Below are 17141 nucleotides of genomic sequence, written 5' to 3' on the forward strand. Positions count from 1 at the left end.
TTTTGTTTAAATTTGAATTTTTAATCTTTTTATTTTTAACCTTTAAATTTATTTTTAATCTTTTTAATTTTTAATCTTTAAATCTCCTTTAACTCCCGTTTTCCTGTGGGATCTCACTAGTGTGATAAACTCCTATGATTCTATGCAGTTTAACACACAAAGGAAATTGGGAGTTTATCCAATGAATATCCTGGGGAAATTGCATAATCATGTGAAACTATTTCACAGGACATCGCACAAAACCCGCCATTAAAGTGGCCACAAAGAAGCATTAATGCAGATCTTTTTATTTTTGGGATTTCAGGGACAATGCATTTCCAATATTGTTCTATTTGCACGATTGCATGTGATAATCATTCACGCAATTACTCACCATTTTCGCTTTATTGGCAGGATGCTTTAAATGCACTTTAATCTCTCTCTCTAATGCTGAAATTAGCCCCAGTGTGATAAATGCCTATGATTCTATGAAGCCTCCCACTCCAGCTACCTGCAGCATGTTGCTGTTTACTTAAAGAAAACATAGTGCTACATGTAGAGAGATCTTGTAGCACCTTTCAGGTTCACTGAGGAGTTTATCACACGGGAGGAATTTCTCTTAATTTCAAATGAAAAGAAAGTGGGGCCAGAACACATTCACGTGAATTCGAATTGCTTTCGAACAGACTTCCCATTGCCCAAAAATAGCTTGCCATTGCCTGAAATTGTGTGTGGTAGTCTATCACGCAGTAACGTTAAACTCCATGATTGTGTTTGGATTGCCATTGGATTATACTTCCAGTTTCCCTTGTCTGATAAACTCCTTAAAGAAGTCGGCAGCATGAGCTTTCGTAGACTTCAGTCTACTTCCTCAGATGCATCTGCAAATTACAACTTAAAATCTATGAAAGCTCATGCCACCAACTTTTTTCTTTCAGGTGCACAACAAGATCTTTTTCCAAACTGATTCTACAGACTAACACGGCTATACCTTTAAATTCATAGCTCTCCATGTTTTGGCCATCAAATCAAAAATCATAAGAAAAGTGGATGCTGGAGAAAGAAAGAAAGAAAGAAAGAAAGAAAGAAAGAAAAGGTATTCTTGGATGCATTTTGGAAGAAGATTGCAAATGGTCTGTAGCCGGTCCAGTTTATTTTTTCTTTACTCATGCAAAGCTATCTGATCCAATGTGAAGTCGAAGGCTTTCATGGTCGGCATCCATAGTTTTTTGTGGATTTTTCGTGCTATGTGGCATAGAGACATATCCCTACTCTTTCCATGTTTTTCCTCCCTCTGGCACCCAGTTTTCTGTTAGAGAAGTGATGCCCAAGGACATATCAAGGCCATTAACTGAGGTATACCTGTAGGAGGAAGTGTGTTTTAAAAAATCCCCCAAAACTACAAATCCCAAAATCCCATTGCCTTGAGCAAGGGCAGATAAAGTGATGTCACACTGGAATAATATGCCGGTGGCAGTTGAAGAGCCTAAACACAATGTAGAAATAATCCAGTTTGATACCGCTTTAACGGCCCTGGCTCAGTGCTGGGGAATCCTGGGAGCTGTAGTTTATGGTGGCTCCAGAGCTCTCTTGACAGAGAAGGCTCAGTGTCTCACAAAGTTATAGCTCCCAGGATTCCCTAGCAGTGAACTGGGGCAGTTAAAGCGCTCTCAAACTGGATTATGTCCGCAGTGTGTTTTGGACCGAAGTCCTGGTCTCAAGGCTTCATCCGCACTGTAGAAATAATCCAGTTTGAGATTGCTTTACTTGCCCTGGCTCAATGCTAGGGAATCCTGGAAGCTGTACTTTTGTGAGCCATTGAGCCACCCTAAACTACAACTCCCAAGCCCTGAGCCAGGGCAGTTAAAGTGGTCTCCAACTGGATTATGTCTGCTGTGTGTCTTTGGACCAAAGGCCTGATCTCAAGCTTTCATCTGCACTGTAGAAATAATCCAGTTTGAGACTGCTTTAACTGGCTCAGTACTAGGGAATCCTGAGAGCTGTAGTTTTGTGAGACATTGAGCCTTCCCTGTCAATAGAGCTCTAGGGCCACCCTAAACTACAACTCCCAAGGCCTGAGCCAGGGCAGTTGAAGCGGTCTCAAACTGGATTATTTCTCCAGTGTGTTGTGGACCTCGCTTTGCCTGCTCTAGAGTCTTCTGGGGCGAAGCTCTGCTGCCTCAACAAACTCCCATCCCCAGAAGTCTATCGCCTGGAGCCATGGCCCTTAAAGCGGGCTCAAAGCGAATCATTTCCCCAGTGCGGATGCAGTGCAGCTGGAGGCAGAGTCCAGAGCAGTGCAGCCAGAGCGCCTTGGAATGGGGCCTGGCCCTGGAGCCCGAGAGGGCTGGCTGTTCTGCTCCCTGCCAGGGCTGCTCCTTCTCAGTCCAGACCTTCTCTAGGCGCCAAGGGGAGGCTGCTGCAGGGCGAGGCTTTGGCCGCTTGGCCCAGGGCTTCCTTGGCAGCCTCCAGCCCCCAGCAGAGCCCTTGGCAGCTAGCCCTGGGCGGAGGGCAGAGGGGAAGGGAGGAGGCGAGTTCCTTGCAACAAGCCCTGCGCAGCCCCAGCCTCTTCCTCCTGCTGCCATGCCTCTCTCCCTTTGGCTGGCTCTCCTCCTGGGCTTCAGGGCATCGCGGGGCCAGCAAGGTAAGCCCAGGGCAGGTGGGGCCATTGGGGCATCTCTGGTTGTTGTTGTTGTTGTTGTTGTGTACCTTCAAGTTTTCCCCAATTTATGGAGACCTTAATGGAACTTTCTGGACAGGTTTCTTTAGAAGTTGGGGGGAGGGTTTGTCATGGCCATCCCCAGAGGCTGAGAGAGTGTGACTTGCCAGTGGGTTGACAGGGCCCAACCGGGATTCGAACCCAGGTCTCCAGAGTCCTAATCCCACACTCAAACCACTACGCCATTGCAGTTGTAGAGGGATCCTGTGGCACCTTGGAGCCTTAAGGTCCAAAATCCTAGGACTAGTAGGTTGTTGTGGCACCAGAGTTCTCTTGACAGAGAAGGGCTAAAGGTCTCCCAAAACGACATTGAGCCAGGGCATTAAAAGTGGTCTCAAACTGGGTTATTTCTGCAGTGTGTTTTGGTCCTCAGTGAAAGAAAGAGGTTGGCAGCATGAGCTTTTGTAAGGCTACTTCCTCAGATGCATTACACCGTCTTATTTTATTTCATTTGATTATTTTATTTATATGCCACCCTTCTCCAGGGCAGAACAACAAACCAACAAATAGTTAAATCAAAAAGTGTCCAAAAAGTTCCAAAAACCAATTCAGTTCTTTTTTTTGAAAAGAGAGAAGAAAATGCATTGAAAATTGCAGTCCTTTACTTACAATTGCCATTGTTGTGACACTTTGTATGTATCTATTTGTACCTGTGACATTTTTTTTGGCCTGCTTTTATTACTTCTTTGTTTTTACAGCCTTTTTTATCTAGGGTTAACTTTTCTGCAGCGCTTGCTCTCCGTAGGGAAGAGGTGACTCCAAAATTTTAATACTAGAACAATGCTAGGATGGTTGTTGTTGTTATTAATAATTATAACCAAGGTAAAAGTACAATCCCTACTACTATCCCTGTCCATAAAATGGCACTGCTTTTATGATCAACCCCAAGAATTTTAACTGTGCCTTTACTACAAATTCATTGTTTCTAATAACAATGATGCTGAAAATCCTAGAAAAGTCAGAAATCGTGTTTTTGACCAGAAGATAGTGACTCTGGAGGAATTGCAAAGACTGTGTAGGTATGATCGGAGGTTTCAAGGAAAAGGGGCTAGAAAAAGGATAGATGGGATAGAAAACGTTATGTTGCTGAATTCCTAGAAAGTAATTATGTTGGTCTCTGCAACCAAAGGACAAGATACTTTGCCTCTGATAAAGTCTGCTAAGGCCCCATTCACACTAAGAAATAACCTGGTTTGGAAACCAGCTTATTTCCCTGTCATTCAGACTTGCACCAATTGTACTCGGTGCACTTTGCGGAGGGAGGGGGGAGGCAATGGAAAAACCCATTTAAACTGGTGCATTTGACACTGGATCCCTGAGCGGTTCTTTTTTTTCAAGAACTGCAGTGATCCGTATGTCCAATAGTGTCAGTAAGCTAACAGATTGATTCGGATCGCGCAGCCACCGTTCAGGAAATGGAGGCACTTCCATTTTAATCTGAAACGGTGGTGAATAGGAACTTCAGACAGGATTTAAATGCCACTGAGAGATTCACTGCCTTGAAACGTAGTGGGAACGGTGAATCGATTTTGAATCGAGTCACAGGTGTGAATCCTTTCATGCAAAAAGCATAAGTGTGACTGGCCCCTAAGAGCAAATCCTGTTGTCACCAAGAGGACACCTTATACCCATGACTAATTTAAATCCTGTTGCTTTCAGTGGAGGTTGTTGCTGAGCACCTTCAAATCATTTTGGACCCGAAGGTGACCCTATCATGGGTTTTTCTTGACAAGATTTGTTCAGAGGGTGTTTGCCTTTGCCTTCCTCTGAGGCTGAGAGAGTGTGACTTGCCTCAAGTCACCCAGTAGGTTCTATATCAGGGACTTCCAAACTTTGGCTTGGCAGATGTTTTGGACCTCAGCTCCCAGAATTCCTGACTTTTGCCCAAGGTGGCTGGGCCTTCTGGGAGCTAAAGTCCAAAATACCTGGAGGACCAAAGTTTGGGAATCCATGATCATGTAGGGATTTGAACCCTGGTCCTAATCTAACCACTACACCACGCTGGCTCTTTTCAATGGGCATTTACATCTGATTCATTATCTGGTTTGAGCCAATGAATGTTGTGACATTTGATATTTGTGCTGCCATTCAGAGTATCTGAAATATTTTGCTTATGTGATTTAAAAGACCTTTAAAGCATCTCTATGCAATAGGGTCACTATTGGTCCAAAATGATTTGAACGTGCCCAACAATTTGATCATTTGTATTGCCATTCGGAATATCCAATATATTTTGCTTATATTGTTTGAAAGATCTTTAATGCAGCTCCATGTAATAGGTCAGCATCATTGTCCCCTAGCGCATCTGGAACGTGGGACTAAGGCTAACAAATGTTCAGTCCACAGAAAACTTGTTGCTATGATAAATAGCATCCTGGATGAGGATGGCGATGGTGATGGTGATATCCTTAGTTTACCCCAGAATTGGGAGCACCTTCCACAGTCCCTCAGTTGCATCAGTTTATAATTTTCTTTTCTTTTCTTTTAAGTACAGTATTCCTATCCGCACTCAGCAAACATGATAGGAAATTCTTACAATGGTAGCCTTTAAAAAAAATAATCCTAGTTTTGGTTTGTAGTAGTAGCAGTAGTTGTTGTTGTGTACCTTCAAGTCACTTCCAACTTAAGGCAAGCCTAAGGTGAACCTAGCACAGAGTTTTCTTGGTGAGTTTCTTCAAGGGGGGGGGGGGGGTCCCATTGCCATCTGAGGCTGAGAGAGTGTGAATTGCCCAAGGGTATCCAGTAGGTTTGCATAGTTGAGTTGGGATTTGAACCCTGGTCTCCAGAGTCGTAGTCCAACACTCTAATCACTATACCATGTTCATGCTCTTGTAGCAGTAGTAGTGGGTTGTGTGTTTTTTTAACGTTGCCTCAAAGTAATGTTCTGTGGACTTTTATTTCCAATGAATGATATCCAGCTTAAAACTGAAAAGCACTTTGAATTGTGCCCAGAAACAGACCGTAAGACAAATCTATCATGGGCTTTCTTGGCAAGATTTTGTTCAAAGGAGGTTTGCTGTGACCTTTCCTTGAGGCTGAGAGAGTATGACTTGCCCAGAATCACCCAGTGGGTTTCATAACATTACCACATACTATATTTGTTATTTCCAACATTTTTTGTTTGTCTGGAGTCGGACCTTCTAGTGTCGTCATTATGGCCCGTTCCGCACGGGCATATAGTACGCGCAGAGCGCGTACTAGGGTTAGGAAGGGGCATGACTTCTTCACGCCCATAACCCTAGTACGCACTCCACGTGTACAAAATGGCAGCACCCTATACAGACGGGGGCGCCATGTTGATGTCGCGGATGCATAGGGTCCAGATGTCGCGCTGCGGAAATGACACGGCGAGTGTGCCATTGGCACCTCGCCGCATCATTTCCATGGCACAAGAAGAAGCACCACTTTGAAGAAGTGACAGTGGGAAGCCTCGCAGTTTGGCCACTGGGGCTTCTCGCCGCCACTAATGATGGCGCAGGCAGACCGACGCTTTTCAGAGGTCTGTAACGCGCCTATGATTCTTCACATATATAGTCTGTCTTTCAGGATTACACTTCTCATGGATGTTCACACATATTAAAACATTCTATGCTAATGAATTATACACCAAAGTACAGTAACATCCAAAATCTACAAAGCAGTGATATCTTCATAGGACCAACCAAAATGCGCAAAATATATGATGCAAGCTTTCAAAGCTCCACTAACTTCTTCATCAGGCAAATGTGTTAAAAATCCAACAAAAGAAAGAAAGAAAAAATGATGGTCATAGGCCTATACTTTGTCAAGATATTGTTTGTTGCTCTTAGTTTAGATGGTACAGACAGAGCGATATCCGTGTAGATAGAGTTCCTTCCTCTATATCAGGGATAGGCAACCTGCGGCCCGCGGGCCGGATGCGGCCCAGCGAGGCCTTGGGACCGGCCCCAACCCAGTCCTGCCGCCGGGGCCTTTGGCGTCTTGTGCGAGGGGCATGATGGGGCAATTGTCTATAGAAGCCTCAGAAACATGCATTTATCTTAACATTTTTTAAAAAATCAGCAAATTTTTTCACGTGTCCTCCATTTTTTATTTAAAAAGTGCCCTCCATTTGAAAATTTTGTCCTACATTTGTCCTGGTTTATTTATTTATTTAATTTTTTAAAAAATTATTTAATTATTTGTTTTTTGACTTCGGCCCCCCAGTTGTCTGAGGGACAGCAACCCGGCCCCCGGCTCAAAAGGGTTGCCTACCCCTGCTCTATATATATAATGACCCATCTCCTTTCTCTGAATAAAAGGCAAGAGTTTAGTCCATCCTGGATGGATGCCCTCTATTCTTTCATCCATCCAGCCTTTAGGATGAGCACAAACAGTTATGCCTGGCAGAATTTTCTAAGTTCTTTGGCATCATTTTCATTTGCATCATCCTTTACATCCTTTGTTACATGCCCCTAAGTTTTACCCTCGACTTATCCAGGGGTCATATCAAAATCCATAATTTTGGCCCCCAAACCTGCCTTCGACTTGTACATGAGGTCGACTTATAGTGGAGTATATACGGTATATATGGATATTTTGAAATGTTAATATGTCCAATATTTTTGCAGCTCCAGAATGTCATCCTGCTGGTCATCAGATCCTTCATAGTCCATACCGAAGTGCAGAATTTGATTCATCGCAACTTCAGCAATCAGCTATTCAAGACCTAATATGTGACCATTCACTGGCATCAGGGTGGTACCGCTTCCTAATATTTGATAAACGGGCTGAAATGCCAACCAAGTGTGTGGAGGTATTGGTGCACTCTCATTCAACCGATATAAAGTAACATTGTAGAATGGAACAAATGTAAAAAAAAATATGAATTAGACCCTCTTACATTTAAAAAAATGAATTGGACCTCTTGCATACGTATAAATCTTATTCACCATGCCTGAATTTAAACAGACCAAATGTTATGAGGTTAAAATGCAATGAAACAAATTATAATATTGAAAGAATACTGAATTAGAAAACAATTCAAAAGCACACCAATACTGTAATCATTATAGCACTAATCCATTAAAAGGCCTTTTCTTGGCAGACAGTCAATTGCCCAAAGCCCTCCTGAATAAAACGTTTTTTGCCTGCTGGCAGAAGGACAATAGTTTGTCTGTATCACCACACTTTATCACTTATCTGTGAAACTGGCAAACATTCCCGCATTGTTTGTGTTGGACATTTATATGCATTGGCTGGAATCCATTGGTTGGTTTCTTCTAGTTTGTCACTTTCACACCAGTTCATCACCTATTCCCTGTCAAGAGTACCAGTGCCAGTGGGCTGCAAGAGAAACTACGAATTGTAGATCAAGTCAGTATTTAGCTCTAAATGTAAAAGGAAGAGACAAAGTAAAGGAAAAGAAAATTTTAATTGAAACAAGACTTTTTGTTTTTTTGTTAAAATATTTATACCTTATATCAAAAATATCTCAAGGTGTCTTACAAATAACAAATGAACAAGGAAGCCTTTGCTCATTAATCCTGTCCAGCCTGGAAAGAGTCTGTCCAGTAGGTACTTCACTGAGATACTTTCCACCTTCAGATCATGCGTTCACCACAAGGAATAGTGAAATACAGATTAGAATAACTTCTGACATTTGGCTTGTGAAACATGGCTGAATGGTGGAGAACTTCTTTCAGCTTGAGGGCTGAATTCAAGTCCAGAAAAAATCTTGGAGGCTTGCATTTCAGAGGGAAAAGTTCTTTTAGCCAACGGGGAGGAAAAAGGTTGCAGCATATTTTATCTTAACTTTCTTATTGCCAATAACTTTAGAGGGGTATTTCAGTCTTGGAGAAAGGGGAAAATATAATTGAATATTAGAAGGAACCTCTTGATAATAAGATTAGTTTGGCAATGCAACCAATTGCTTAGAGAGGTGGTGCAGTCTCTTTCTCTGGACATCTTCAAAAAGAAGCTGGACAGCTACCCGTTGGGGATGCTTTAGCTGAAAATCCTGCACTGAGCAGATGGTTGGATTTGGTGGCCCATTAGACACCTTCCAACTTGATGATCCTATGATCGGTATAAAAGCTGGGAAACCACCAAACAATGGTGCCATATACAAGGGGGAACTAGAGGAGGTTGGATTGGACCCTAGGGAACCCGGTTCAGCTCAGGAGCTTGAGGTTTTCCATCTATGATCTAGCCCAAACATGTGCTTACCAGGTGCTTGCCATCCTCTTTGCTTTTGGACTGCTAGACCGATGGTAAAATGTGAGAAGAGTATTCATAGTTGACGGATTTTGTTTTCAATTGTGTAAGGTTGTACAACTGGGAACACTGACAATATGGATTTATATTTCTGACTCCTGTTGCTGTTTTAAACTCCTTGAGTGGTGTCAACATTGTATCTCAACAAGCTCTTTTCTTCTGTCTTGCCTTGGTTGCTAAAAGATGAATCGCTGTGGAACACAGGCCCCAATCTGGTTGTCGCTGGGAGAGTCAGAATCAATGCCTCGACCTGGTGAGATGAAACACTTAACAGCCTGTGCAACTTGGCAGTTTGTCTTCAGTGCCATGAAGGACTGCTGCCTTTTTCGGATTCCAGTTATTGTGAGAAACTGTGGAGATTTCTTTGTATATTTGCTCCAACCTACGCAAGGGTGCATGGGATATTGCGCAGAAGGTGAGGAGTGATGTTTTGGGGTCATTTTCAACTCTGGATGTACAGTAACAGTTTTAGGTAATGTTTCAAATAGTAATGTTTATGACTCCACTTCAAAATATTATGATAAGATAGTCTTGCTCTATTTGAGTGTTCCCTGTTCATTCTGCTAAATGAGGCTCTGGTCCTCTGCCCCAAAATACTATCCTAACAACATCATAAAAGGTGAGTAAGGCCTGTTACAGACAGCCAAAATAAAGCTGCTTCGAGTCACAGTGGAGGTATGGTGTTTCAATGATGCATGCATCCTAAGAGTCCAGAAGCCACACCAAAGCCATGCTCCAGTCCTTAGAGCTGGAGCGTGGCTTTGGTGCGACTTCTGGACTCTTAGGATGCATGCATCATTGAAACACCATACCTCCACTGTGACTCGAAGCAGCTTTATTTTGGCTGTCTGTAACAGGCCTAAGTATGTGTCACTGGATTACTAAATGGGTTTGTATTTAATTTTTCTGAATGTTCTGTTGGCCCTGTTTCCTGTTTTTGCTGGTTTTTCTACATCTACCTGATTTATACCTAATATAGAACATTAGTGACCAAACAAATATAAAGCACTCTTTCACACTGTACAATTGCACCATGTTGATGCTCTGTTAACTGATATGACTCCATATCTGGGATTTGTAGTTGAGGGCAGAGTATTTAGAATTCTGAGCCAGATAGCTGTATTGCCTAACCAAACTACAAAACCCAGGATTCCATAGGCTGTTGCCAAGGCAATTAAAGTGGCATTAAAGTGCTATAATTGTTGAGTGCGAAAGAAACTGAAGACACACAGCCTTTTCTCACACAGACGACACATACCCTTTCTATCTCCCTTTTCCCCACTTCCCATTTCAACTAGCAGAGATGCAGAACACATACAGATTTATTGAAAACTCCTAAATTTTGTTCCTGTTCTTTCAAATTTTATACTGGATTAAAATGAACCACCCTGGGAAGCTGGTTTAAAAAGTCTCTGACTGTACCAGGAGCTCACAGAAAACATTCTGGGATAAACAAATGTGTTTGTTGTTGTTGTGTGCCCTCAAGTCATTTCTGACTTATGGCAGCCCTAAAGGTGAACCTATTGTGGAGTTTTCTTGGCAAGATTTGTTCAGAAGAGGTTTGCCATTGCTTTCCCCTGAGGCTGAGAGCATGTGACTTGCCAAGGTCACACAGTGGGGGTTCATGGACAAGCTGGTATGGATCTCCTAAATGAAATCGGAAAAAAACAGAAACAAAGCCTAGTGCCTTCCTCCCCATCATCATCAGGAAGTAATCTGGGTGCCCATGTGGGTCACATGGGAGTTGTATGAGAGCCACGTCTAGACTATGGGTTGTGCATATAGAGCAGAGGAATCATTTGTGAATCATTAGCCTGGGAATTATTTGTTCTGTGGGCAGCTAGTGGCCCCAGGATCTTTCCAGATTCCACTCAATCAAAAATATTTTTATTTTCCAAAAAATGAGCCAAAAATCAAAATTGCCAGTCTTTGAAACCTCCAAGAGGGGCAGTTCCCTTTAAAATAAAGCATACCCTCTTCTATTTCTTGTTTTGTCCCCAAATGCTTCAATGGGTTTTTTAACCAAAGACTTGCCACTTCTGGTTTTGTTTCTTGGACATGGGCTGGTGCATGCTGCAAAATGTCTTGGGGCTGAAATGTGGCACTTGAATCTTCAAGAGCATGCCCATTTTATAGAAGGTAGAATCAGGGGGGAAACTCCTGAAGTGGCAAGGTAGGAAATACCATTTTTGAATGTTTCCTCTTTTGAAAAACTGCATCAATATGATCATCATTCATAGTAATGGCAATCAATGGCCTGATTTAAATGGGCCTTTGCGCCACCCCGTCACATGCTAGGGATGGCCGAGGATGCAGCGTCCATACTGGCCTCACCCCTAGCACATGATGGAGGTGTCAGAATGGCAGCCATTTGTGCACTCGGGCGTCGCAAAAAGAACCCGCTTTTTGTGGTTTCTTTTTTTCGCCGCTGGGAAGCCTCGGAGTTTGGCAGCTGAGGCTTCCCACCGGTGGAAATGGAGGCAGCGGCAAACCGCCCTTTTTGGGCGGTCTGTATCCCGCCAAAGTTTTTTTAAAAAAATTTCCTAGGATTTGTTGAAAAAACCTCTATCAGATCCCATGTGATCTTGGAAACTAAGCAAGGTCAGGATTGTTTAGTATTTGCATGGGAGGCCATCAAGGAATACTAGTTGCTGTGGGCTCAGAGGAAGGAAATAGCAAACCACCATCTCAGGATTCCCTGCCTGAGAAATTCCTATGAAATTCATAGGATTGCTATAAATCTACAGGTATCTTGAAGGTGCTTACACACATGCACCGGAAAATAATTATGGCCAAAAACATCTCTTATGCTAAGACAGAACTGCTGTGCCATCTTTACAAATTCATTAATTCAGTGTATAAATGAGCTATTGATACATGAAGTTGTGCTATTTTTCAGAAACCTGATTAGCAGATTAAGCAAAATTCTATTTCTGTCCAACAAATAGGCTGAGAAGAAAGTCTCTCATAGTGAAACTCCTTTACTTGTAGTTTAAGAAGGTTTTAAATTAGTACTGTCTGCTGCTTTAATTAAAAGACTTGAAATAAACTTTTTATTATCCCGAAGAGGTATCTGTTACTTGTCATGAATAATAATGTTTTTTATTACTGTTACATGCTAAAAGAAATTATTATAATTTAATGTATTTCTTTATTATACCAGGAAAAAAATAGACAGTGTAAGGCATAAACACTCTTCATCACCTCATGCAGCTTATTTACTGAAAAGCTAAATGTGCATAGTGTAATATGCCATTTGTTTTTATGGTGGAGAACAATTTAAATATTGAAAACATTTTCATTGCTACATTAAACTAGGAGCTATCTTGCTTCCTTAAACTGAAAGTAATGAGCTGTCTAAAAAGGAAGAGAAATATGCTTTGTTTTTATTTTATTTTTATTTTTTTCAAAAAAAAGCTTAATGCGATTTACTGAAATTGCAGCATGCTGACAAGATCAAAATGCTTCCTGCAGCTAAAGTACTTTGCAATAAAAACAGAACTTTTAATTATAAACTTTGTATGGCACTGCCTAGGCATAAAGTCAGAGAACCAATTATTACAGAACTGAGGAGAGACCCACTAATGTTGGCAAATACTCTTCTCATTTTGTAACTGAACCATGGATGATACTCAGTCTTTGAAGAAGGAATAAATCTCCATAAAGACATGCGTTCAGAAAAAATCAGTTGCAGGTTTCCAAGCTGTGAAGTTTACTCAGCTTCCTCTAGCCCCGACACTTGGATATATCTCCTATGGAACCAATGCAGACTCTGTGTCTACATGCATCACTATCCACTTAATCCAAGGTCAGTCCAGAGTATTATGCCCCGGACTGGTCCAGGACTGACTACCACAGATGCACTGGGCCAAATCCTGTGTGAAGCCACATTGATGTGCACACAGGCTCTGCATTGCTGCCCCCCCCCAACACATCCATCCACTTGCCCTCAGTGCCATCACCACCATTCATTCCCTCACTAACCAAGCAGCTCTCTCTGAGAACCTGGCTGGCACTATTGCTTCTGCTGAGTTCAGAACCTTTCCACTTTTCCTGTCTACTTCTAAAGATCAATGGTGTCACTAGGGTTAGCGTCACCCAGTATGGTAACTCATGGTGTCACCCCCTCTATTGACCTCCTTGACTATCACACCACACAGAATCCCTAGGAATGTTTTTTTGTACTAATGTTACTCATAAGTCGTAGTTCCCCTATATCACTGAATCTAATGGCAATAGTTGTGACAAACAACTAACCCGATTAAAATGGTACAATATCGAATGCACAGCCGAAATGTATTTACATATGCAGAGTTTAAAGTGAACAGTTGTTAAAATTTAATTTTTTAAAATTAATATATATTTTTTAAAAATTGAAAAGCTAATTTTTTGAAATGTTAATTTAAAAAAACATCCTGCAACCTCTCATTTCTCCTTCCACTGAGCCTCACCACACTCACCCCATCTCTTTAGCATTTTAAAGGGATGCATGTGAATGCCTCAGCCTGCTTCTGCCCAAAGGCAGATGTTAGAGAAGCAGTGCTGTCACCCCCTCTTACGGTGTCACCTGGTGTGGTCTGAGTCCCCCTCCCCAGTGATGTCACTGCTAAAGATTATTATAGTAAGGAATGGTTATCATATTGCTGAAAGGCAGCAAAACAAATGAATGTGGCCAAGATAAGACTGGAGTGCACTCAACACTGAGAAGGAAATTGCAATAAGTTTAACTTTATACCTGCATGAATCATTTAGATATTACACAGCCATTTCTACTGCGTGCAAATTAGTATTCATTTCATAGGTCAAAGATTTATGTTCCCTCATAGGAATTTGAAAGCTTGCCTGTTGAATGCAGTGGGGCTAACTTCAGGGTAGACATTCATAGAATTGGTATGATAAGGTGATAGATGGTTTATGTGGCTGCTCCTGTTCCTGCAGGCTTACTTTCTCTCAGCTCTGTCCTTAGGCAGAGTGAAGCAACTAAGATAGTGGATTTGGAGTATCATAAAAAGGCAGCATATTGTTAGTTGTTCATTCATCGTCTTATTGTATTGCAACACTGCAGAATTAATGCAGCTTAACACCACTTTAACTGCCATGGTTACATCCTATGGAATTCTGAGATTTGTAGTTTGTTGGGGAACCGGAGCCCTCTGAGAGAGAAGGCCAAATATCTCATGAAACTACAGATCCTAGAATTCCATAGCATTGAGCCATGGCAGTTAAAATGGTGTCAAACTGCATTAATTCTGCAGTGTAGATGTAGCCAGAGAAAGGTGCTTGTGGGATTTTTGTCTTCAGATGCCAAAATAATGTGATTTCACTCTTATAGTGGTTTTGCTACAGCTGATAGACTCAACCACCATTTTGGAATTGGCCACTGTTTTTAGTCTAGGCTCATAAACCCAAAGTGTTAATTCTCTAATTTATGTCAATTAGGTTTAACATAAAACAAAATGGTACATGTTCCTGTTGAATGGCCTGTTGTTATAGATATAATATAAGGAGTATATCTGTAGTTATTTCAGGTGCAAATCAGCATGCCTGCCAGTCTGGGGATGCAGAAACTGGAACCATCTGCAGCAGTAAGTATTTTTCATTGATTACCAATATAGTTTTTATTTGACTGTTACATTTATGAAAATGGACCAGTGATTCACTGTATGTTATAGCTCTGTTTTACATACACACATCCATGCATGTATACCTGCATACACACACATGCACATACATACACACAGAGAGAGAGAGAGGATACATCTACACTGTAAAAATGATGCAGTTTGACACCACTTAAACAGTCATGGTTCCATCCTACAGAATCATGGGATCTGTAGTTTTGTGAGGCACCAGCACTCTTTGGCAGAGAAGGCAAAACACCTTATAAAACTACAAATCCCAGGATCCCATAGGATGGAGCTACAGCACTTAAAGTTGTGTCAAACTGCATTGTTTCTAGAGTGTAGATACACCCATTGTCTTCTCTTTCTGAAAAAAAATTGTGAACCATGTTAAGATGTTACACTGAGACTACTTTTTAAAAATGGTTTATGGTGAAAAGACAAGTGTGCTGGTTGACAGTGGTCAGTTGCTCCTGGCTGAAAATGAATTTGTTTGTGGCTACATCCACACTGAAAAAATAATCCTGTTTGACACCACTTTAACTGCCATGGCTTCATGTTATGGAATTCTGGAAATTGTAGTTTTGTGAGACATTTCACTTTCTCTGTCAGAGAGCTCTGGTGCCACAACAAACTACAATTCCCAAAATTCCATGGCCTTGGGCCATGGCAGTTAAAATATTGTTAAACCATATTATTTCTGCAGTGCAGATGAAGCCTGTAACTTCTGTTGATTTCACATTCATGTGTTCCCTGTAGGAATAACTGCCCCTCTCTGCCTGCCCTCACTTATTATATGCTAAATTTTATCTTTCCTCTATAATGTTGAGTCTAGGTAGAAAATCACTATTTTGCTTGTTACTTGTTTCGAGGACCTTGTTATATTTTCATTTTTTAATATTATGGTTTGTTTTTAAATGTTTTAAATGGCAGTAACACGATTTCTCCATTTGCTTTGTTGTTAGATAAATTGCCTCCTTCTGCATTGCCACTTCCTTTGCCACCTCCTCCAAGCACACCTGACATTGTGGCAGAATTACATGATAGCAGCATTTTCCTAAGGTGCACCTTTGATGTTCCAACTGCAAACATCTCTATGGGTTTTATTGTGGCTTGGTCCAGACTGTCTCCTGAAGGCATCAAAGAAGAACTGAAGCAAGAGACAACAGTTCAGGCTTCCTCGCTTTTAGAACTGGATGGCATAAACCTCAGACTTGGAGATAGGGTATGTTTAAGTGTTCCATTGCTGGTTTCTGTTTCCGCAGATAAATAATGCTCAGTACCAACCTTGTAATTACAAGTGCAAAAAGTTAATCCTTAGTCAGGAAAGACTCTATAACAAATAATGAAAAGCTGAATAACAAACCTTTTATGTCTAACAGTCTTACGGAAAAAGCACTATCAGTGGATGCATCTACACTTTAGAACTAATGCAGTTTGACTCCACTTTAAGTGCTGTAGCTCCATTTATGGAATCCTGGGATTTATAATTTTACAAGATCATTAGCCTTCTCTGCCAAAGCATGCTGGTGCCTCACAAAACTACAAATCCCAGGATTAAGTAGGATGGAGCCATATCAGTTAAAGTGATGTCAAACTGCATTATTTCTACGGTGTAGATGCACCCATTATCTCTCATGTTGTAGTTGTTGCACATCGAATTCCAGAAGTCTATTAAACTCATTTCTTATGATGATAGTGAATGAATGAAAATGGTTGAGTTGGTATCTCTAATTGCTCGAATTTTATTTTTAAAAAGGGGCAGGAGGGGGAGAAAAAAGGGAATGTGGCAGCACCTTTAAAACAAACTGGCCTTCCTTTTTTGCATTTTCCAGTTAGTCTTAAAGGTGCTGCCACATCCCCCTCTTTTTTTCTTCTCTCCACCCTTCCTCCTTTTTTATGCTGCAAGAGACTAACAGCTGCTTCTTTTAAAACTAAATTTTGTTTTTGTCTCTCTTGGTGACCAGCAGAAAAAACAATTTTATCTGGCTCTGAACAAATTTATAACTTCACTCTGCGTAAAAACTGACTCAGCACAATGTAGTCTCTCTGTCTAGGATTTACAGGTAGTTGAGGTTTTCAGGCTACACATGGGCTATTTAAATTTCACTTGTTTTGCAAGCTTTCCATAAAAATGTAGGTTCCTCCAACATGTATATCTTTATGTGTCAGACAAACATCACAGCCTGGTTTATTGTCTTCTGTTCTTTTCTATTTTGTTCTGAGAGCTAGCGTCATGTAGTGGTATGAGTGTCGGAGGACACTGGGAGACAGGATTCAAATCCCTGCTTGACCATGAAAACCCAGTGGGTGATATTGGGCAAGTCAGTCTTTATCAGCCTCAGAAGGAGGCAAGGGCAGACTTTCGCTGAACAAAATCTGCCAAGAAAACACTGTTGCCTTAGGGTTGCTATAAGCCAGAAATGACTTGAAAGCACACAACAACATAACAACACAACAATTCCTATTTTATTCCTTTTGGAATTCCACCTTGAGGATGAACCATGGGTTACTCAAACATTTGTAACTTCCAGTTTAAATACCATCTAGAATGGAAACGTTTGTCTTGCCTCTTTTTCCATTTGTTC

The 17141-nt window shown here is 41.4% G+C and overlaps 1 protein-coding gene across 1 annotated transcript in view; it reads left to right on the forward strand.

Moving 5' to 3' along the window:
* Nucleotides 1-2199: 2199 nt before the first annotated feature.
* Nucleotides 2200-17141, forward strand: part of LOC149309851 (von Willebrand factor D and EGF domain-containing protein-like) — a 56504-nt gene continuing 41562 nt past the window's right edge. The window contains exons 1-5 of the mRNA XM_089534015.1: nucleotides 2200-2623; nucleotides 7288-7472; nucleotides 9116-9347; nucleotides 14452-14517; nucleotides 15519-15778. Coding sequence (XP_089390141.1) covers nucleotides 2200-2623; nucleotides 7288-7472; nucleotides 9116-9347; nucleotides 14452-14517; nucleotides 15519-15778 — 1167 coding nt within the window. The remainder of the gene's footprint in view (nucleotides 2624-7287; nucleotides 7473-9115; nucleotides 9348-14451; nucleotides 14518-15518; nucleotides 15779-17141) is intronic.

Source organism: Sceloporus occidentalis, unplaced genomic scaffold, assembly GCF_023333645.1.
Source record: "Sceloporus occidentalis isolate IW3139 unplaced genomic scaffold, rSceOcc1.0.p SCAF_7, whole genome shotgun sequence".
Classification (NCBI taxonomy): Eukaryota; Metazoa; Chordata; class Lepidosauria; order Squamata; family Phrynosomatidae; genus Sceloporus; species Sceloporus occidentalis.